This window comes from Dermochelys coriacea, chromosome 15, assembly GCF_009764565.3.
Source record: "Dermochelys coriacea isolate rDerCor1 chromosome 15, rDerCor1.pri.v4, whole genome shotgun sequence".
Classification (NCBI taxonomy): Eukaryota; Metazoa; Chordata; order Testudines; family Dermochelyidae; genus Dermochelys; species Dermochelys coriacea.
This window is the reverse complement of record NC_050082.1, coordinates 32,160,188-32,182,603: the sequence shown is the minus strand read 5'-3', so window position 1 is coordinate 32,182,603 and position 22,416 is coordinate 32,160,188. Positions and strand designations below refer to the sequence as shown.

Sequence of the window (22,416 nt, the reverse complement as noted above, 5' to 3'; positions counted from 1 at the left end):
GTTTCTCTCATTGTTCTGTGTGGTGTGCAACTGAATGGAATACTCAAACCAGGGAGGAAAGCTGCTCCTGGAATACCAGCATTTCCTGGGCAGGCCTGGGGACTGGCTTCTGGGCAGCTAAGGTTATGCCAGGGCAATCCACTTCAGATCTCCACACCTTTCCAGTTAACCTCTCGCTTTCCTTCTATCCACAGGAGCTGTCAGAGCATGACCAGTCTGTTCAGCAGTACCATGTGTCCTGCTAAGGATGGAACATCCTCTCTTCCCAGGAGGCAGAGCACTTTCTCCAAACCCCCGTTACGTGCGCTCTACGACCTATTGATAGGGCCCATGGAAGGGGTAAGTGCCTTGGTACAGGCAAAAGTTGCAGAGTCCGACTTACCAAAACTTTTGGGGGCCTGGAAAGGAAGAGGCTAGATAACTCAAGGCTTGGAAACAAAGCACAGAACCTTTCACTGGTGGATGCCTGGTTCCAGTGTGGCCCAGCTGGGTGATTGGATAGCTCAGGGAGTTGGTAATACAGAGCATTGCTGGATTGAATCCAGGAGAGGAATAGCGACTGCAAGTACTTCCAATGGGTGGCTGTTCAGTGGACCCTACGTGAAATGAGTTTGGTGGATCTCAGTCCAGTTCCAAGTGGGAGACATGTCCATATGTCCAGCATCACCACTTGGTAGCCTTAGCAGAGAGGCCAAGGGTGGACTGTTCATAGATTCATAGATACTAAGGTCAGAAGGGACCATTCTGATCATCTAGTCCAACCTCCTGCACAGCGCAGGCCACAGAATCTCACCCACCCACTCCTGCAAAAAACCTCACCTATGTCTGAGCTATTGAAGTCCTTAAATCATGGTTCAAAGACTTCAAGGAGCAGAGAAGCCTCCCTCAAGTCAACCATGCCCCATGCTACAGAGGAAGGTGAAAAATCTCCGGGGCCTCTCCAATCTGCCCTGGAGGAAAATTCCTTCCCGATCCCAAATATGGTGATCAGCTAAACCCTGAGCAAATGGGCAAGATTCACCAGCCAGATACTACCGAAAATTCTTTCCTGGGTAACTCAGATCCCATCCATCTAATATCCCATCTCAGGGGATTAGTCCTATTTACCCTGAATATTTAAAGATCAATTACTTACCAAAATCCCATTATCCCATCATACCATCTCCTCCATAAACTTATTGAGTAGAATCTTAAAACCAGATAGATCTTTTGCCCCCACTGCTTCCCTTGGAAGGCTATTCCAAAACTTCACTCCCACAGTTCCAAGTGAGAGACATGTCCATATGTCCAGCATCACCACTTGGTAGCCTTAGCAGAGAGGCCAAGGGTGGACTGTTTCATAAAGAGTGAACTCTCTTCTCACTCCCAAGGAGATACCTCTAGGACAGGGATCTCAGGGAGTGGCACGTTGGTGGAGAAGCTTGCCCTGGTAATGCCTATGCTGTATCCATTCTTAGGATAAAGAGTGCCTCAGTGTCCCAGTCTCTCAGTCCAGGACCATTTACTGTTACCTTCTCCTGTGACTTGTTCCCAGACAGAACCCAGACCCTACTGGTGTACATGTTCCCGCATACATCGATAAAAGAGCCCTCTGCCCAACCTCTTCTCTGTACTTTCCACTACCTGGACTGCTAGTGCAGCTGCATTAATGTGTTCACTTATCCCAGGCTGGGGCGCTGTCTGGAATGCTGAGGGTGGGGGGGTTGTGCCTGTGGGTTTCCATGTAGGATTCCCACGTGTTTGACTCATCTTGGTCTGTGCTGGTGGGTCTTGTCCCCTGGGTGCAGAGTGAAACATTTTTCTTGACCCACCAGAAGAGGGGCTGGGCGAGGAGATGGGATCTGGAAAAGGGGGCAGTCTGGCTAGAGGGTGATCCACAGAATGGAGTAGCTGCAGGTTGAATTCAGCCCTGGCTTCCTCAGTGCTCAGGGCTGTTTGCCAGTGAGATCCCAGGAGGGTCCCCACGTCCCTTTTTAAGGATTCTAATAAGTGTGACATCCGCTGAGCTCTGACTGACTGAACGTCCTGCGCAGAGCACTCCCAGGCAGCTTGTCTCCGCAGGGGCGGGAGAGGCGCTGACTATTACTATCTTATTAGATTCCTCAGCTTTCCCCCATGTTGTGTTTTTATCAGAGAGCCTCTCCAGGGCTCTTAATGTTTTTGCTGCCCATCTCTGAGCCTGTGAATTTCTGCTGCATCTTTTCAGTGACAGGATGTCCTGTGGCAGGGTGTTCCATGCAGCAGGTATCGGATGTGTGGAGTGTCTCATGCAGAGGGGTTGCTTGCATGCTGTATGTGTGATGGGGTGTTCCAGGTATCAGTTCATCACATGCAAAGAATCTGAAAGGTTCCACATGAAGCATAGTGTCATGGTGGTCATATGCAGGAGCGCATCGCATGGAGCGGATGTGAAGAGAATTCACCCCATTGGTGTGGAAGGGAGTCCTACCAGACTAACCAGATCTCTGACACCACTTGGGCTACAGAGTAGCAGCTGTGTTAGTCTGTATTCGCAAAAAAGAAAAGGAGTACTTGTGGCACCTTAGAGACTAACAAATTTATCTGAGCAAAAGCTTTCGTGAGCTACAGCTCAGTTCATCAGATGCATTCGGTGGAAAATACAGTGAGGAGATTTATATACACATACACAGAACATGAAACAATGGGTTTTATCATACACACTGTAAGGAGAGTGATCACTTAAGATGAGCTATTACCAGCAGGAAGGAGGGGGGGAAGGAGGAAAACTTTTTGTGGTGATAATCAAGGTAGGCCATTTCCAGCAGTTAACAAGAATGTCTGAGGAACAGTAGGGGGTGGGGTGGGGGGAGAAATAACTTGGGCTAGTGCCTGAGCTCTGGGTGAGGAGTCCAGGGGCTGGGATTTTAATCCCAGCTCTACTAGCGATTTGCTGAGTGACCAGGGGCAAGTCATGTCCCCTCTCTGGGCCTCTGGTTTCCAACCCTTTTCAAACTCTGAAAATGCTCGAGTTAGTGATCAACAAGAATCGACACCCGAAGTTAAATGCAGAATGTGTAGCAAGCCGGCCAGGGGTAAAAGAAGGTTGAAATAAAGAAGCCTTTTGCTAGTCACTCCCTGGCCTCTTTGTACGTGTGCAGGATCTTTGCTCTCCCTTCGCCTGCTTGTTGTATATTTGGCCTATAAGCCCCTTGGGGCAGGGCCCATGCCTTACTCTGTGTTTGTATCACACCCATCCTGATGGGTAGGTCTAGGTGCTGCCTCAAACATAAATGATAACCTGCATAGTGAGGATGTTCCCTTACCTGTCTCCTGGGCTGTGCAGTTGGATAGCTACTGTTTGCAGAGCCCTGGTGTACACCAGCATGGAATTGCTGACTCTTAGCCAGTTGCTGCTGTTAACTCCTGCCCGTCAGCCTGCTGACCTTGTACTTTCCAGAACTGACTCTAAGGTGGCTCCACAGCCTTTCTGCAACTCGCCTTTCTGATGCTTCTCCTGCACCCTCATTAGATCCCGCAGAATTCCCTTCCTCAAGGCTGAGAGAGGCCAAGGCTGATTCCTTTCCCCGAACTCCAGCCCAAACCTGGCTGTCCCCTGCCCTGCCATCTCAATCTCAGCTCTGTCCTTCCGAAAAAGAGGTGACCAGAGCTGCAGAGAGCATTTAACTAGAGGCTTATTGAGTCCATACTAGCTTGTCCTGATTTACACTCCACATCTATTGCAAAGCCATGTAAGTTCTATCCCCACAGGGTCGTTCTCATTTCCTTTTACTGCTGTTAAACAACGTGCAGACGGAGTCAGTAAATCCCCAGAGCCTGCTTCTCCACTGCACATCCATGTGAAGGGTGTTTTCACCCCAGGTTTCCTTAGGCTTCTGTATATTGAATGGTGTGAATCTGAGTAGACCCAAAATACTCATCCTCCTCTCTGTTCCCCACCCGTCCCGCAATGCTGTGTTACAACAAGAGCCTGGCATAGTCAGTAGGAAAGTGCTTGCCAGGGACCTAGGCACAGGCTGTGACAGGCTGCTGCTGGGCACAGGTTGGGTTGCTGGCTGTGTTGGAGCTCAGACAGGATATTGCTCTGGTGGTTTGGGGCACCTGGAGGCGTGAGATTTCTGGGCACTCTTGTCAGGCTGATCTTGAGTATACAATGCAGGGAGAGCTGCTGGTGCTGGTGAGCAGCGGGGAGAACAGGAGACAGCTGACAAGTAGAAGAACCATACCATGTGGTCTCATTGCTACAGCCACATGCTGTTAAAGAGCCCAAACAATCTGGGGTGCATGGGAGCAGCACCGTGTGAGAGAGACCTGCATGGAATGCGCTGTGTGGACAAGGCAGAGCTTCTGCGCATAGGAGAGAAATCATGCAAGAAGAGGACTGCACTTACCACTCACATACCACCGCTGTAGACTTCATGTGCCTGCTGAGATGTTTGCTGTGGGGTGTTGAGATGTGACAGAATCACAGTGACCTAAAGAGCTGAGAACAATTTCACAACAATGTCTTATCAGAGACAAGACATCTGGGTTTATCTGCCTGCTGGAATTGTGCTGAGGCATCAGGAAAGTCTGCAGTGATTCTGCATAGTACACGAGGGGGGCAGTAGCTGAGAGTGACAGACTGCACAAGCTTTGGGGGTTCACTGCAGGAAGAGTTAATGAGGGGCACTGTCATCTCGCCTACATTCCTGACTTCTCTTGGGGGAGGGATTTAATTGATGTATTTTTGTTACTCAGAGTAGTGACACCTCTTCCCTAAGAGATGCAGGGAGCCTGTGAATGTCAGAATTCCCCTTCCCCATTTTCCTTTTTCCTACAGGTCTTAATTCTCCCACCTTATATGAAAGCCAGAGAGATAGCTGGGCTAGCTGGTCCCCGTATTTCCCTCTGCAGCGGCTACATGATTCTGTCCAGTAGGGGGAAGTGATGCACTGTCAAAGTGAGCTGACCTGGGAAGCTGGCTGCAGGTTTCCTAGACAGAATACAGAACTGTGTTTTCAGTCTTTCAATAAAAATATTGAAAATAAAAGTCTGACATTATAAATCACAGACACTTCAAGACTAAAGAGATTAGCCCCTTTATGCAGTGCTCATAATTATTTGAACAACTGTCTTTGTTTAGCAGCTGTGATGTTGTTAAGGGTCTGGTTCAGAGAATCTGAAAAGCAGAATGGAATAATATTTTACCTTAGGCGTTACACCGCTATTTGATTTAATTTTTGCTTAAGGGGAAAGCACTGCCTTGGCGGCTTCCTTGAAACATGCTGTCCTTTGCTGTCAGGAAGGCAGGCGCACTTGGACTTATCTTTAAGAAGTGCTTAGTATAGTTGCATACATCAGCCATCATGAGGCATTATATCAGCTCCAGTCTGATCCTCACAGGAGAAACAGCTTCGGTTCTAAAGCTGCCAGATCAGAAAACTTGCAGGGGAACCACTGTGGGTGCAAAAGGAGCTGGAGAGCCATTTGCACCTGCAATGCTGATGACAGAACATAGGCTACAAGGAGCAGCAGTGGGGACCTGCTGAGTTTCCAGATCGTTGGGGTCACTGCTAACCTACCTGAACATCAACTCTGGAGTGGCTTCTCTGGCTCTGCTGCAGTCTGTTCAGCTAGAGGGTGACAGCCTTGGGAACACCCACCCTGTGCCTCTCTAACATTTTTCAGTTGCTGTGGCATCTGGGTGCTGCTCGGATGTCCTCCTCCTTTCCAACCAATCTGCAGGGGAAGAGCAGGAGCTTGGGGCTGCCTCCAGGCTTCTGGTTTGCCTCTGGTTGAGATACTTGTAGTGAGGTGAGTGCAGACTCAGGAGTGATTAGGCAGGTTTGGGAAGGTGATTTCTGGCAAGCTGTCTGTCTGATACACAGTAATGATAAGAACTCTCTCTTAGATTTCCCAAGACCCAAACAGCATTTCTGGAGAGCTGCCCAAGCAGCCAGCACTGCCACCATCAGGGCTTGTGAGAAGGTGTCAATGGTTTGGGTTTAGGTGTCACCAGAGATTTCTCATTCTAGCTAGTAACTCCCAGTGAGCTGTTTGACATCTAGAGACCAGGCTATCAATTCATTGCGGTCAGCTGCCGATCCTTTGCAATTCAGGCACCTTAAAATGTCTACTGGCATCGTGGTCCACAGGAAGTCCCAGTATCAAGTTGTATTTGATTATCAAAGTCGTTTACTTTTCCTGTGATTCCAGTTATTCCAAGTTCCTCAGGGAGGTGTGGATCTGGTTCCATGGCAGCAGAACAGAGAGGGAGGGAACGTCTGAACTGTGGAGTTTATTCTTTATACAGTTAGTTTGTAATTAATTAATAGCAGGCTTTACCAGGTGCAAAGTGTTATATCATACTCAGAACGTCAGACCACTTGATGCCTGAGATCCTCAAGCAGGTTCCAGTGTCACAAAACAATAACTCAACAGGTAAATGCAGAGTCTAACTCTCCCTTCTTGAATCTCTAAGCAGACAAGATGAGGATAAATTTTCAGACATTAATGCTCTTTTCTAAAGCTGGGACAGCAGGGAGAACAGACACGTGATGGTGCTGGACCACAATGCTGGCCGTATGAGAAGAGAAACAATTCCCAGCCACCCCAGGGAGTTTCTGGGATACAGGGTTATTTTAGAGTGAGTGGCTTTTTTGGCACATTGGTCCTGCCTGTACAAAGGCTTTCACAGCTGGAGGTGTAACTGCCATGAGCCTGGACCCAGTGTCTGCCAATTTAAGCTCATCCGTACCTCCGTAACAATGCATGAAACTCCTAGAGAACATGGCCAGGATTATGTAGCCTGACCTATAGATGATGTAATAATTACATTGATTACTTAAGAATTCCCAGTTATCACTTTGAGGGTTGGCAGGTATTTGTCCCAAGATCAGGCCCAGTATTATTCAAATTATTATGTGCACAGCCGCAACACACACTCTATAGGAGCTCTTCTGTATTTACAGATACTTGATTAATACATTTATCTCAGTCACAAACACCCCAACTCAGGAAGATAAACAGAGATACTACAGAATGTATATCTGCACATCATATACTCACACCATCTCCAGTAGAACAACCTGAAATGTTAGCCATCATCTTCCACATCACCATCACATTCCCTCTCATCATCAGTGGCTGTTGTTCTGGCACCTCCCAGGGGCTACATCTTTCTCCTACTGCCCGTAGGCTGGGATGCAACTTTTATAATATGTTATGCTGATGCTACTATGTCTAATGCATATTCACTAGGGGTTTCTCTCTTCTTTATTTGTATTTCCTCACTTTACTAATGCTGGAGTGTCCTTCTCCTATAGGTTAGTATATCAATGATCTCAACTTATTCTCATATACATCAATTAATTGCCATAGCACTCTTGTGGTTAGTCATCTCGGGATGTTTACTCATATTTCTGTGGTTGGCAGGTGTCATTATGGTCAAAATCCCCCTTGCACACTTTATTTTCAGTTCCCCAAAACTCAGGGGTGACCATTAGATCATTTATCTGTGCCAGAATTCATGGGCCCCAAGCTTTATGCTAACTGCTGGAGATAATGTCTCACAGGGTACAGGCCTGTAGATTCCTTGCATTACTGCTGAATATAATGCAAACAGAATATAATTAAGGCAAGGCAGTGAATATAATGAAGGCAAGCTAGCCCTGTGGGCTACAATTAGGAAGGCGGCACCTGCTTTCAGGGAGGAGAGTAACATTACTGGTGATGATTCTAGTGCAAGGCTCCCAACAGTCAGAGAGCTCTGAGAGGAGCCATTTGCTGAGCAGGCTTTCTGTGCTGGCTTCTGCAAGGTCCTAGAATAAGCTAAATCTGGGAGCTGTACTTCAGCCTTTGTCAAAGGACTAGGGCTAGGCTGGGAGTGGATCTCCAGGTGTTCTTGGCATCTGCTATCTCCCTCCAGCCTGAGGAGCACCATGGCTGGGCCCTGTGTTGTGATTTCATGAGACTGACTCAAGGTACCCTTTTCAGAGTAGCAGCCGTGTTAGTCTGTATTCGCAAAAAGAAAAGGAGTACTTGTGGCACCTTGTTAGTCTCTAAGGTGCCACAAGTACTCCTTTTCTCTTTTCAAGGTACCCTGTGGCTTCGGTCCCTGGCGTTAGGGGCTGTAGATAAAGCCTCGGAGAGCCTGCTGCCCAGCATTACAATAACTAATCATATGTGGGGATGGACAGAAGTGGCAGACCATATATGCATCACCTCAGCAAATGGCAGCTCCGTCTCTGCCCAGATATCCAGTCCCCTCACTGGTGTCCATAGCGCAGTGACTGCTAAGAAGAGGGACCACCCAGACCAGCAGCTTGTTGGCATTTTAGTGGCTGACCCTACTGCTGGTGCCCAGCAATTTGTTGGTCACCAAGGCAAAGAATTATGTGGCCTTTACAGCCACCATCATGTGCTGAGACCTGGAACCCCATGGCTGCCAGTGGTGCCCATGTCCTTGGCTGATGAACAGCATGGGATCCCACGTTTTGCAGTTCAAATCTTTGCATCCATTGCTTTCATTGAACAGCTTCTTTTTGTTTAAACTCACTCCTGAAAATAGCTCTTGAAGGTATGTGAAATGCAAATGAGCCTCATAATTTTATTTCTGTTTCCCTAACACATGCAGCTATCATGAAAAAATATTAAACCCTGGGGGTTTCCCATACAAATGGAAAATTCTGCTCGGCACATGTCACTATGGCTTAGATAGTCTCATTATGTTGCCTGCAGCTAAAGGTCCCGGAGCAGTAAGTCAAACAGAATATATAAAAAAAACATTTCTGGAAAACAACAACCCCCTGGTGGGAAGCTACTGCTTGTCAACTTGGTCTCTGCAGAGAGAGGCAAGATTGAGCAGAGGCTGGTAAATTTAGCTGCAGAGCACGCAGGCTGGTTCACCACAGGCAGTGTGCAGGGGGAGGCCTCCCTCAAGGAGCTGTTGGTGCTTGTAAACAATATGTCAGAATGGAGAGGACATTTTTCTCAGGAAGGCTCCTGAGGCAGCTGGATGTCAGAGTGACTGACCCTGTATCTTTGTCTCCAATCGGTGGAGCAGGGTGAGCTATAGAGCTACAAGGAGGGCAGGAAAAACAGCAAGAGGTCAGTGACTATTTTTAACTCTTAAAAGAAAATCTTTCTTTTCCTTCTGCCGTTTTATTCCCATTTCAAATGGGAATGTTTCTTGTTCTCTCTCTCTCTCTCTCTCTCTCTCTCTCTCTCTCTCTCGCCGCCTACCTCCTTTGTGTTTGACCCTTCCTTAGGTGTTGCCTTAGCCTCCATCAGTGGGTGGCGGCCAGAGGGAATTTAAGACCCTTATTAACGTTGCTCTGTTTTTGCTGTGGTCTGTGCGCTAAGCTTAGAGAATCCCACAGGAGATTCCTGTTACTCTTCAAGTCATCAGTGAAGTGAGATCAGTGGGTCTCAATCTGAGGTACAACTATCAACATTAAAAATTAAAAATTGCTGCATGTCATGACTTGAAATCTCTGCTCAGAAGAGGCCAAGGCCTGGGATGAGGGAGCTGTGGGTCAGGACAGAGATGTATCATCCAAGCTGTTTGAGGAGAACTTGGCACAAGCAATAAAATGCACCAAGTCTCTCTCTCTCCTAATGTACACACATCCAGTCCGTTCCTTCCCGGTTCCCTGGTTACTCAGCACATGCAGGCCCAGTCACTGCTGCTGCTTTCTGACCCCTTTCTATTCAAAGAGGTTTGTTTTCTCATTTGACAAGTCAGGCCATGAACTGTTTGGACAGGGGAAAGAGACACTTCCAGAAAGGAGATCCTGCAGCCTCCAGTTCCGTGGGAATGAGAGAATGAAATTGGCTCTAAATCAAGGAATCTAAAAAGGGGCAAAGTAGGTCAATAATTTGAGAGAGAGGCAGACTGAGAGTGTCATTTCTCCCAAGAACAATGTGTCTGTCTGGAGCCAGAGAGGTTATCTAGGTTGTTACCTTCACAGTATCAGTCAAAATGTTTGAGAGCGCCATGGCTAGTGCTGCCTGTGCTGGAGCCAGGATTTTCATTCAGAAGAAATGTTTGGAGCGCGTGGAGTGTAATTCAGAATCCCACTCCGAATGGAGTGGGCCAGTTTTATCTTCATTTGCTGAGCAGCATGAGTAGCTGACTTTTTCCTGTCAAAACAGATGTTTGCCATGTCTGATAGCAGTTTAAATGGTGTCACTCAAAAGAAATTATAGCCCTGAGTGCTAAGCCCTGGTCTCCATCCTGCCAGTGAATACGGAACACCTGGCTCACGCTTGGGGAACAAGAGGTCTCAAGGGAAATGCAGCAACACATGTTGAACTGGTTAATTCCAAAATCAGGTCAAGTTGAAGCGAAAGTTCTCTCTGGGCATGTGCTAAAGGCCTCAAGTTTAAATGAAATGTCGATTTAAAGGCCCACACTAAACTTGCTGCTCTAACATTGAGGCATCTGTTTGTTCAACAATTTGTTTTCCGTTTTGTGGTTGAGATTAGTTTTGCTGCTTTTGGTTTGTTTGGTGTTGATGCTGTTTCAGTGCTTCTTGTTCCAAGCTGTATGTGATCTACAGAGCTGCTCACTTTAGGGTGCTGTTTCTGGTCTTGTTCAATAAAACATGATGAAACAGATTAAAATGGAATTCACTTTTACATCCTTAAATAGGACCAGAGGCAGCAGCGACTGTATGTGCCCTTTGTGTCTTGGTCTGTTTTGGTATCTTGGTGTCCCTAGCCTCTGTTTGCCAGAAGCTGGGAATGAGCGACAGGGGATAGAACACTTGATGATTACCTGTTCTGTTCATTCCCTCTGGGGCACCTGACACTGGCCACTGTCGAAAGACAGGATATTGGGCTAGATGGAACTTTGGTCTGACCCAGTAGGGCCATTCTTATGTTCTTACGTTCAGAAACTAAAGTAAACTTCAGTCTCACCACACTGGTTAAAAAGAAGTCCAAACTGCAGTCTCCATAGGCATCCCCACTACCCAGACACTAGAGCTAATGATGAGTGGCCACTGAAAACCACTTTCATCAAACAAAGGTTTCTTCTGATCTCAAAAGATCAATCACATACCCAGGTCAATATATAACTCAGGCCTTACCCAATAATCACACTGTTGCCATATCTAATAGCTAAAGGTTTATTTATAAGAGAAAAGAATAAGGAGAGAGTTAAAATGGTTAAGGAAATCAGATACATACAATCATTGCAGAGTTCTTGTATCCGGTTTGAAGCAGTGATGTTACAGAACACTGGCTTGTAAAGTCTCTAACTTCCAAAAGATTTGGAAGGTCCTCAGTCCATAGTCAATATGCTCCTTTTAGTGTAAGTCCAGAGATCAGAGCAGGAAAGAGGCAGGATGGACATTTCCAGAGTTGTTTTTGTTTTTGTTTTTTATCTTCTCCCATATGGAGGCACTGCTCTCAGTCTTGGTTTGTTGAAAATGATAGGCACAATATGGAGTCCAGGGTCACATGAGCAAGTCACATGGCCTTGCATGCTTTGATGATTCATAGGAGAAGCCATTGCCCATATTTTGGCTAAAGCGTCCACAGGAAGGCTCACCAGGCTGGGACAAGCTCTATGGCCCACTGTGTTCTTTAATGGGCCATCAATTTGAATGGTTGGATCAGAATGTGCTGGCTAGACTGGATATAAATTACCTTGTGGATGTTACCCCAGGGACAGACACATTTGAAATACTGGTACATAGTCAATATTCATAACTTTAGATACAATGATGATATATGAATACAAACAAGATAATCATACTCAGCAAATCATAATTTTTCCATTGACATCTTACAATGGTATATTTTGTACAAGATTTGTTGCAATTGTCTAACAGTGGCAATATTAATTGTATAAATGGTCATGTTCCTTTCATACAGATCACATGGGGCTAATGTATGTGGAGGTGGGAGGGGTGGCTAGTCATTTTATGCATAGCAAGAGAGGGGATTAGCAACTTTCAAAGAACCAAATCCAGATTATGCAGTGTTGTTGTAGCCGTATTGGTCCCAAGATACTAGCGAGACGAGGTGCGAGAGGTAATATTTTTTTATTGGACCAACTTTTGGATCAAGACCAGATTAGTGAGCCAGCAAATAGCTTCAGAAGTGGTTTAGGAGACTAGTGATAAGGCAGAGACCAAACGTGAGCCTTTGCATCCTTCGGTGGATAGGAAGATCTGCATTTAAGTGGGAATGGTAGTTATAATACGACAAGGCTGGAGATTCACTAACTTTCCTAAAGTTGCTTGTGCCTACTGAGATCTTTGCAGCAAAGAAGTGGAACCCAGTCCAGTGTATCTGGCTAGAGATCTGCTGTCCATAAATGAATTGTTAATCAGTGCAAACATGCCAGGGTGATAGGTGTTGCATCTGAGGTCAAATGTGGTCTGCTGAATAGCTGTTTTAAGACAGATGTTTCAGGCTTGCTGATTCTGGGAGCTAGAAAGCCTGACACTTACAGCGGGGCCTGAGCATAGAGTGTTTCTTTGGCTGTATAGACAAAGGGACTGAGCTGCCTGTGTGTCTTTCCTCTTCAGGGTCTGATGCATTCCAGTGGTCCAGTTGGCCGCCATCGCCAGCTGATACTAGTTCTAGAGGGAGAACTGTACCTTATCCCCTTCGCTCTTCTGAAAGGAAGTTCCTCGAATGAGTACCTCTACGAGCGCTTCAGCCTCATCGCAGTGCCATCCATCCAGTCGCTGAACCCCAGTTCCAAGGTACCCTCCAGCCCCATGCTCCCAAATGCTGTGAGGTGAGACATGCAGGGCCCCAACCGTGCCATGTGAGAGCTGAAGCCGCTCCATGCCACACAGGCCCTGCGAGGGCCCCAGGCTGAACTGCAGGGATTGCTGTCTCTTCCAGCGGCATCGACTACACAAATGGAAATCACAAACCTACCAACTTCCAGGGTACTGGTTCTGAATGAGCTGAGCACCAACAGTGTACTTCGATGCTTTCCAGAGCAGAGTCAGGCGCGGTCCCCCACGGAAATCACAAATCATGTCGAGGCAGTGGTTGGGATTTCTTTCTGAACTAGACTGCAGGTTCTGGGTGGGTTGAGCTCCCATGCAGACAAAGTGACCTAAACTGAGTTTCCCTGGTGAGTTAATCACATCCTAGCAATCTGCTCATATGTTTGCCTCCCTGCCTGTTCCCCTGTGCCATTGGCCACTGATTCCTCATGACATTGAGGACGTAGGTCAAAGCTGATACTTTAAGCAAATCCTGGGGAAATACCATTTTCACTGATATATGGTAATAACCTTCTGCTTCTAAAAGCCCAAAAGTCTGAGGAGTTCAAGGCCAACATCATACCATCAAAGAATGCCACAGGTCTTGGTCTGATTGCTCAGAACAGAGTTTCGTGGTACATCCTGCATTATTGCCATGTGAAATAGTTGTCTAAATAGGAGGATGGGCCTGATTTTATCATTGTTGTTGAAGTATATGACTTGGAGTTTCCCATTCTGGATTCCCATTCCCCAGGAGTCAATCTGTCTCTGGTCAGTACTTGATCTTGAACTGCCACAGCACATCCGTTGGTCAGAGGTTTCCATTGACCTGACTGCAGTGACACCCAGCTACAGTTAATTTAGAGCCCAGCAATGTATATGGATCATTCAGATGGTTCCTTTCAGTGTCTATTACTTAGTGTTTGTCAGCAGTGAACTTCATCAGCCACTAGATATAGATACAGAGTTTAAGGCCAGAAGGGATCATTAAATCATCTAGTCTAATTTCCTGTATATCACAGACTATTACAGTTACACCTGCATTGAACCCAATAACTTATATTTGACCAATGCATGTCTTCACAAAGGCATCCAGTCTGAGTCTGAAGACATCAAGAAATGGAAAATTCATTACTTCCTTGATAGTTTGTTTCAATGGTTAATCACCCTCACTGTGTTTTAAAAAAAAAAAAAAAAAAAAAAAAAGCCTAATTTCTAATTTTGTCTGGCCTCGGCTTTCAGACGTTATTCTTGTTCTGCCTTTCTCTGCTAAATTAAAGATCCCTTCAGTACCTAGTATTTTCTCCCCATGAAGATACTTATACACTATAATTACATATATTTGAATATTGCCACAACATTAGCACTTATCCAGTGTTCCTGAATTTCCCCCGTATTGCAAGATTTGTTAAGTTATTATCAGCAGGCTAGAGATTTCCTCATCCAACTCTTTTAGGACTCTTGGGTGCAGGTATCTGGGCCTTTTGATTTAAAAGTATTTATCCCTAAGAGATATTTAACATCCTCCTTAGTTACTAATGGAATGGAAAATATTTCATCCTCATGTGATATATCATACTGCTTCTTTCCAAAAACAGAAAAGAAATATTTATTGAACTCTGCCCAATTGCCTAATTTGGTTAGGTCCCTCTGAAGCTCCTCACAGTCTTGTCTAGTCTTGACTAATCTACATAATTTTGTGTCATCTGCAACTGTTGCCAACCGAGGAATGATTTTTATTTCATCCTTTCTAAAGCACTTTTCATCGTGAACATCCCAAAGGGATTTACAAGCAGGAATTGGTTCATTCACCTTTCACAGTACTGATTGTTTCAGAAATAGCTCATAATAGATTCCGTAAATTTCATAACCTGACAAATATAAACAAGGTCAACAGGAAAAAATTATGCTGAATGGGATAAAAAAAACTTCCTAACCGTAAAAACGATTAGTCAGTGGAACAAGGATTCTTTTTCAAGTAGTGTCCCTATGGGTGCTCCTCATTAAGATATGCATGCGCCCATGTGCTCTTCATTGGAGATTTTCATCAGCAGTGTCCACCGGTCTGCACCTGCGCCCTAGGCACCCTCATGCCCCTCATGGGGCTTCCAGATTTAGTGCAGTCACCGAGCTATACCTTCTCTTGAGCCTTGTCTGACACACATTCTCGATTACCTGCTCAGTTAAAAAACCTCTGGATTATCATTGAGTTCTATCAAAGTTCACCTAGCTACAATCACAGCTCTTCATCCCCCTAATCAAACATTTTTCAGTTTTCACCCACTCAACCACAACAAGGTTTATCAAAGTCGTCTTCAACTTCTTCCCTCCTGTCAAGGAACCAACTCCATCATGGGACCTCAGCTTAGTCTTCAGTGCCCTGAAAAAAACCCCTTTGAATGTATGTTGAATTGTTCCTACCTTCATCTGTCCCTTAAAACTGTGTTCCTCATAGCTGTCACCTCAGCCAGGAGAGCTTGGAGCTTTGATGGCTGACTCATCATATACAGTATTTCACCATGACAAGGTATTGACATGTCTACCCCTTGCTTCCCCTTCCAAGAGTCATTGCTCATTCCACCAGGGATCAATCTAGCACAGTAGCCCTGCTGAAAAACATACCTATCCTGACAGGGCAGCCACCTGGTCCTGGATTCATGTTTTCCCAGCAGTACACTCTTGTCAGCTCTGGATGCAGTTACATGACTTTTGGCGAGGCTGTTCTACAGTCTGAACTGAATCCACCTCCTTGGCACCCTTCTCCAGGGTGGAAGTACTGCTCAGAAGTCTCTTGACGTGGAGCACCCATAGGGACATTACTCAAAGATGGAGAGGTTACTTACCTTGTATAGCAATGGGAGTTCTTTGACATGTGTGTCCCTGTGAGTGCTCCCCTCTGCCTTGGAGTCTGACTCTTTCTACTTCCATGCTTGAGAAGGATTGGGAATGGCGGCAGTCCATCCCTCCCTATCTCTCCTCAGATCGGGGCACAAAGGTGTCTAGGGCACAGGCATGGACCCACAGACACTGCTGATGAAAATTTTCAATCAAGAGCACACAGGTGTGCGCATATCATGACATGGAGCACCCAAATGACACACATCTTTAAGAACTCCAGTTACTGTACCAGGTAAGTGACCTTTTCATCCTGTGGAATCCCCAGTTCCAGAGCTCACCAATGCCAGACTAGATAATTATACTACTGGGGTGCTGTACAGAGCGACTGGACTGAGGAGGAAGCATGGGCTTGTGGTTCAGCACAAGGCTGGGAGTCGAGATTTAATTAATATTGCTGGCTCTGCCACAAACCTCCAGTGTGACCTTGGATAAATCACTTCCATTCTCTGTGAATCCATTTCCTCTCCCCAGAAAAGGAAACAGAAATCCTGCCCTGTCCCCGAATGAAGCCGGTATGTAAAGGAGTACAGCTTGGATGGAAGTGGCTAAAGAAATGCAAGACATTGTTCTAATGATAAAACCATCTCACCGTTACAGAGCCCCGGCCACCCCAGACATTCCTGGGGGGAGGCAGGACGCTTGCAGGGCCACGGCTGCAACAGACAGTTCTTTCACCCCTATTTTCTCTCTCTCTTTTTCTAGTCCCTTTTGAAGAAGAATGCTCCTGCTTATTCCAGTTCTACATCAATGGCGGCTGTCATAGGAAATCCCAAACTCCCTGCAGCAGTGATGGACAGATGGCTTTGGGGGCCTATGCCCTCTGCAGAAGAGGAGGCCTCTATGGTATCTGAATTACTTGGCTGCCAGCCTTTGGTTGGCAACGTGGCAACAAAAGAGAGGGTCATGAGTGCACTCACTCAGGCAGAGTGTGTCCATTTTGCAATCCATGTGTCCTGGAAGCTGGCTGCCTTGGTCCTAACGCCCAACGCTGATAGCAACCCAGCCAGTAGCAAGAGCTCCTTTGGGAATCCCTACACAATTCCAGAATCCCTCCGGATGCAGGATGATGCCAGTGATGTGGAGAGTATCTCAGACTGCCCTCCTCTCCAGGAGTTCCTGCTCACAGCAGCCGACGTTCTGGATCTGCGGCTTCCTGTCAAATTAGTGGTTTTCGGCTCCTACCAAGAGTCCAACAGTAAAGTCACTGCTGATGGGGTTGTTGGCTTGACACGGGCATTCCTGGCTGCTGGGGCTCAGTGTGTCCTGGTGTCACTCTGGCCTGTTCCTGTGGCCGCTTCCAAAATGTTTGTGCATGCCTTCTATGCCTCCCTCCTGAATGGAATGAAAGCCAGTGCAGCCCTCGGAGAGGCCATGAAAACAGTGCAGAGCAGCAAGCAGTTCTCCCATCCATCCAACTGGGCAGGTAGGAGGAATCTGCTTCTTGGGACTGTTCTAATAATAACCAGGAAAGGGTTTGTAGGAGAAACATTTACACCAATTTGTTTGTGTTTGTGTTGAGCAAGGAGCTATGCTAGCAGCAGGGTGCATGAGTAACACTGTGCTGTTAGAGCGACCAGAAGCTGTGTATCAGACCTGATTCTGCTCTGAGTGTTGCTGAATGATTGGCCAGTGGGAAATAGTCATTCTTCAATGTAACAATGGGGAGAGCATGTGTTTGACATAATTTACAGCGTATGAAATGCACCTGTCTCATCAGGGAGGTTTAATCATTAGGAAGACCTGATATGCTAAGGGCCATGCAGACAGGAAATTACCCAGGATCCCCAGCTGATAACAGACAAAATTCCTTTTCTCCCTACAGATTACAGACCAGGATGTGGTGTTCTTACTGATACGTGTCTAGCATGGTACAGCAGAAAGATTTGATTCCCATTAGCATAATGGTGGGGTGGAGGGTATTGAATAGAACTGTAACAATGGTGCTGTAATCCACTGAGGAAGATGTGTATTTAATTCAACATTTTTAAAATTAAATGTGCTAAACAGTTGAGTGATGAGAAATAAGGAACTGAGACTATTCACCCTTGTTGTACCTTAGCTAGAAACTGTAAGGAATAGCGCCCACCCTAAGAATGTCCCAGAATTTCAGAGAGATGAGGCTTTTCCAGAGTTTGTAAGAATACTGGCAGTATTCCCATCACAGCAGCATTTTCCTCTAGAACTGACAGTCTCGTTCAGTGTGTGTCTTCTGCACACTTAGGTTAGATGTGTAACCTAGCCATATTGAGGACACAAGTGTAACGTTTCTTTAAGAGGCAGTGCCAGCAACAGCAGCCCGCGTAATCTCCAGGAGGAAACACGACAAGACTTGCTTCTGCACGCCTCTCGTATGTGAGGTTTCCGCTGACATCAGTGGGAGTTCTACAAGCAGAACAGTTGAAGGATCAGGCCCCCACAGTGCCAGTCAGGAGTGGTTTGATTAATGAAAGGAGAGTCAGAAAGAGAAAGACATTGAGATTAGCAACAGAGCAACTAGAATTAAATTAAATATGAAGCATATTTTTCTCAGCAAAAATCCTCCTTTCCAAAAACTGTGCATGTGTCCCAAGCATGTTCCCAGTGTACCCAGATGGGCTGAAGTGCTTAGATTGGGTAACTGCTGTGTGCAAAACCCTAGTGCCAAGTGTTTGTTACCAGAAGGACAGGGAGCTCATGTGCTGTTTATTAAAGTGAGCACCTGGGATTAAACCCACACAGAACTGTCTTGTCTCGCTGAGGCTAGTATTAGGAGGTGATCCAAGGAAAACCAGAGGGAATTTAGACTTAGGGTACAGACCAAAGTTCAGTTTATCCTTGTTTTTCCTTCTAAGGGAGTTTGTCAGCCTGGCAGGAAAGAGAAGAAATGTGAATGGCTTTCCAGAGCAGATCCCTCATCAGAGGCATAACAAAACAGACATGGGAGCTCTCCACACCACTACCAGCAAGGGACAGGCAGGGAATGGCACATAGGGATCCCTGCTCACAGGCTCCTCCCCTGAATCCATATGCAAATCCTCAACCCCCATGCTTCTCTTGAGGGTTGGATATTGATATTTCAAACAGAAATAATGCTTCACACTAGAGATGAACACATGCCCATCCAGCTGCAATAAACAGGGGAGGGAGGAAGAGTTCCTTGTACTGCCACTGGGGGAGTCTGATATTTGCATGGTGCACAAGCTAGCAGCCTGGGCCAAGTAGGCATCTTTCCCCAAGCAGAGACAGCTTTCCATTTTCAGGGCTCTATTGTTTGCCGGCAGTGTTTAGCTTTTATTGATTTCTGCTCCTGTAAAGGAGATGAGGAGCATGCTAGGGCAAGTGTCTCTGCATTGCCACATTTTTCCACATATGTGAACAGGAAAACAGTATTGATTTCATAAAGGGGGAGAGCAGAGAGCATTGAAGAAGCATCCTAGAAGTTAGGTCCCTGGGCCTACGCGGTGTGGAGGCAGCTGTTCTGGATTCTCCCTTCTCTGTGGGTAGGCACATAACTCAGCAAGGGGCAATGAGCTATTCATTTCTGTTAGATTGAGGGAGGCAGAGTATTTGTTTTTCGGAGACAAGAGGAGATTAAGAAGCTCTTTGTCTGAATCCTGCAGGCTTTATGCTCATTGGGAGTGATGTGAAGCTTAACAACCCTTCCTCGCTAATTGGACAGGCCCTGACAGAGATTCTGCAGCATCCGGAGAGAGCACGAGATGCCCTGAGAGTCTTGTTACATCTGGTAAGCAAGAGGGAGCTGCCATAAGAGTATCCCCTGCAACCCGAGAGAGGCAGCAATAAGAACCTTGCAGTCTTGCTTTGGAGAGGCTGTCAAGGCTCCTTCCTGCAGCCTGGAAAGTGCCATCAAAATTTACAGACACAAAATGTGGGTCCCTGCCTTGGAGTATGGCAGATGCCTCCTCTTAACTTTTGGAAGGTGATGTCATCTGTGGCGAGGTGTCTCTGAACGTTGAATGGGTGGGGAAGCATTTTGATTTAACTTCAGGAGTAAGCCCCCAATCCCCCTTCTCCTCCCTCCGCCTGTGTAATCCCTGTCCCTGGGAGAAGAATGGGACACCAGGCAGAGATTCACCTTGCTAGCATGACAAATAAAATCCCTCCCATCAGACCCAGCTGATTTGCATATGCTGCTGAGTGGGTCTGTGCTTTGAAAATGAGATTGTCACTAAGGTTAATTGTTTCTATGACAGAATTGCTGTAAACTAGGCAAGAAGTAGGGAGGTGAGAATGAAGACACTGTGTAGTGTGTCTCCTTCCTTGCTAGCCAAGTGACCACCCTCTCTGTACAGATCTTAAGGACTTTGATAGCTTCAAGCCAAGAATGAACACTGCAGTTTAGAACAGAGCAAGCTCTAAAGCAGCAAGGTTTGTTAGCCAGAAGTGCTGATTCTTTGGGTCCTTCCCTTGTCACCGGATATTGCATGACGCAGGACATTCTGTTCAGTTGACAGCTTTCACCAGAAAATACCACACTGAAATCCACAGGGTTTAACCCCAAAACAGCAGCACACGTGGAAGTTTAATGAGACTCTGGTGTTCCCATAGGTACCAATAACCAGCCCTGGGGAACAGTGAATTCTGTGACTGATGTGATCTGTAGGTAAAACTCTGGGATGGTTATAATACTATCCTCTCACATCTGTGTAACACCTTTCCTCCTAAAGGACCCGAAAACAGTGAATTCTGCGACTGATGTGATCTGTAGGTAAAACTCTGGGATGGTTATAATACTATCCTCTCACATCTGTGTAACACCTTTCCTCCTAAAGGACCCTCCTAGTTTCCTTAGGGGCAGTGTCCATGTTGTAATGGCAACACTATTCAACTGATGATGATAATCCCAGCTGCATCAGGCTGGAAAGGGAAGAGGGTTCTATTTGCCATCCAAGTGGTAAGTCTGCACATGGAACACTATAACCTGGTAGTCAGCAGCAGACCCAAGAGGCTGGAAACCATAACTCAGCAATTCTGTGGGGACAAATACAGCCACCTAGCTTACGGGAAATCATCCCTTCAGGATAGGCTGGAAAATGGGCAGATTCCTCCTCCCAGTCAAACATGTAGCCTAGTTTTCCAGGGCCCCCATCTGCCCAAGATGCTGCTATAGGCTGGCTGACTTCTCATTTTACAGCTATACATGAATTAGGGGAGCCTCTAGTAACAAAGGTCCCTGACCACCTCCTGTCTGAGGCTGATTGCCATATCGTCTGTCACCCAGCCCACCCCTTGACCTGAGATGCCTTTCTGCTCCTGACACTGCAGAAAGAGGAAAGGGTTAATGATAAACTTCCTGCAGAATAAGCTAATGCAGTCTTTTGTCCCGGAGGTGGAGAAGTCACTGCAGCGAATCCAGAATGGGCAGCACAATTCCATGTACACTTCTCAGCAGAGTGTGGAGAATAAAGTTGGTGGCATTCCAGGCTGGCAGGCACTACTCACTGCTGTGGGGTTTCGACTTGACCCTCCCGCTAGTGGTCTTCCAGCTGCAGTGTTCTTCCCAACTTCAGACCCCGGTGAACGGCTACAGCAATGCAGCACCACCATCCAGTCCCTCTTAGGTAAGGAGCAGGCCATGGGGAGCTCTGGCATCGTCCACGTTAGCAGGCTCTTGTCCACTTGCTGCCTCTTGGATGGGAGGAGTGGGAAATCTTGCTGTTCAGCTGTTGTTCTGTGCTTTTACAGGGACTAAGTAAAATCATGGAATGGGACTTGAGTAAGACCAGTTGCTCACAGCATAGCCTAGAGCAGGCTTTGCAGTGAGAACATAGCTGCTTCAGCCACAGATCCCATTCATTTCTGGTCCCAATACCCAAGGAGCCAGGGTGTTGTTCTTCTTCTGTCCCTGCTCCCAGACGGGAGTTCGCTCATTAGGTGCAAAGCTTGTAAAATCCTTACTGTTTGTAGAAACCACAGCCCCTTTCAGGAGCCCTAGTTAGTATGGGAAGCTGGGTCCAGGTGTCGCTTTGGGATGGTTTCTCTCAGGCAGTTCAGAGGCAGCTTTGAACAAACTTTATGATTTCTGATTTTTTTCAGGTTTGCCTAACCCAGCACTTCAGGCACTTTGCAAACTTATTACTGCTTCAGAGACTGGAGAACAGCTTATCAATCGGGTGAGTAGGGTGGTGATGCTACAGCACCATGCCTCAAATCCTTCCTAGGGCAAAGGAGTTCCAGAGCCACGAATTGCTTTGTAACTAGCAGAGCAAAATAGACAGAGTGGCTTTTGTGCCCAAAGTTCAAGAACGGTCTCTCTTGTCTGCTCAGGTGAGTGAGTGAATGCCTTGGCACGTGGGGGGCAGGCACGCTGGTAGACTTCTCAGCTCAGTGACAGAACTGAGAGCATGTGACATGCACACCAGTCGTGCTGTACAGTACAGTTGAGGAAGGTGGGATCCTAGCACTGAGGGATGGAAAACTTGATTAGTTCCCAGTCAGTCCATCATCCAAAGAGCTTGTACTGGGCTGTTCCCTTCAGGAACTTCCCTAATGCTTCATCCAGTATCGTTCCCTTGGACAGTGCCTCTCAGACATGTGCTGTTACTTGTGGGCAGCTCGCAGCTCTGCCAAACAGGTTTCCAGCCTTTGTAAGATCCGTTGTCGTGTGGGAATGCACTGCTCCCTATAGCTCCATGACCTCCATTATCCCAACCTTCCTTACTCTTCCACCCTGTCCATCCTGACCCAGCTCTTATCATTGTGCCCTCAGCATGGCTGGCATGCTTCAATATGTTCCTCATCTCCTGAATGCTCTTCAGACCAGGCCAGTTGTCTGTCCCAGCAAGTGGGCACACAATGAATTGTGAACAGGCATGTAGCT

The 22,416-nt window shown here is 46.6% G+C and overlaps 1 protein-coding gene and 1 long non-coding RNA gene across 7 annotated transcripts in view; one reads left to right on the top strand and one right to left on the bottom strand.

Moving 5' to 3' along the window:
* LOC122456838 overlaps positions 1-22,416 on the bottom strand; it is a 96,278-nt gene that overhangs the window by 22,191 nt on the left and 51,671 nt on the right. For 3 of the 4 annotated variants that reach the window (XR_006275930.1, XR_006275932.1, XR_006275933.1), the window contains exon 4: positions 4,371-4,462. This is a non-coding gene — a long non-coding RNA (uncharacterized LOC122456838). Of the gene's footprint in view, positions 1-4,370; positions 4,463-5,169; positions 5,419-22,416 lie in introns of all 4 variants that reach the window. The other variant, XR_006275931.1, reaches the window with a different exon arrangement.
* TTC28 (tetratricopeptide repeat domain 28) overlaps positions 1-22,416 on the top strand; it is a 504,341-nt gene that overhangs the window by 470,117 nt on the left and 11,808 nt on the right. For all 3 annotated transcript variants that reach the window (XM_043498375.1, XM_038373837.2, XM_038373838.2), the window contains 6 exons: positions 195-339; positions 12,504-12,683; positions 16,299-17,019; positions 19,196-19,320; positions 20,926-21,157; positions 21,633-21,709. In XM_043498375.1, coding sequence (XP_043354310.1) covers positions 195-339; positions 12,504-12,683; positions 16,299-17,019; positions 19,196-19,320; positions 20,926-21,157; positions 21,633-21,709 — 1,480 coding nt within the window. The remainder of the gene's footprint in view (positions 1-194; positions 340-12,503; positions 12,684-16,298; positions 17,020-19,195; positions 19,321-20,925; positions 21,158-21,632; positions 21,710-22,416) is intronic.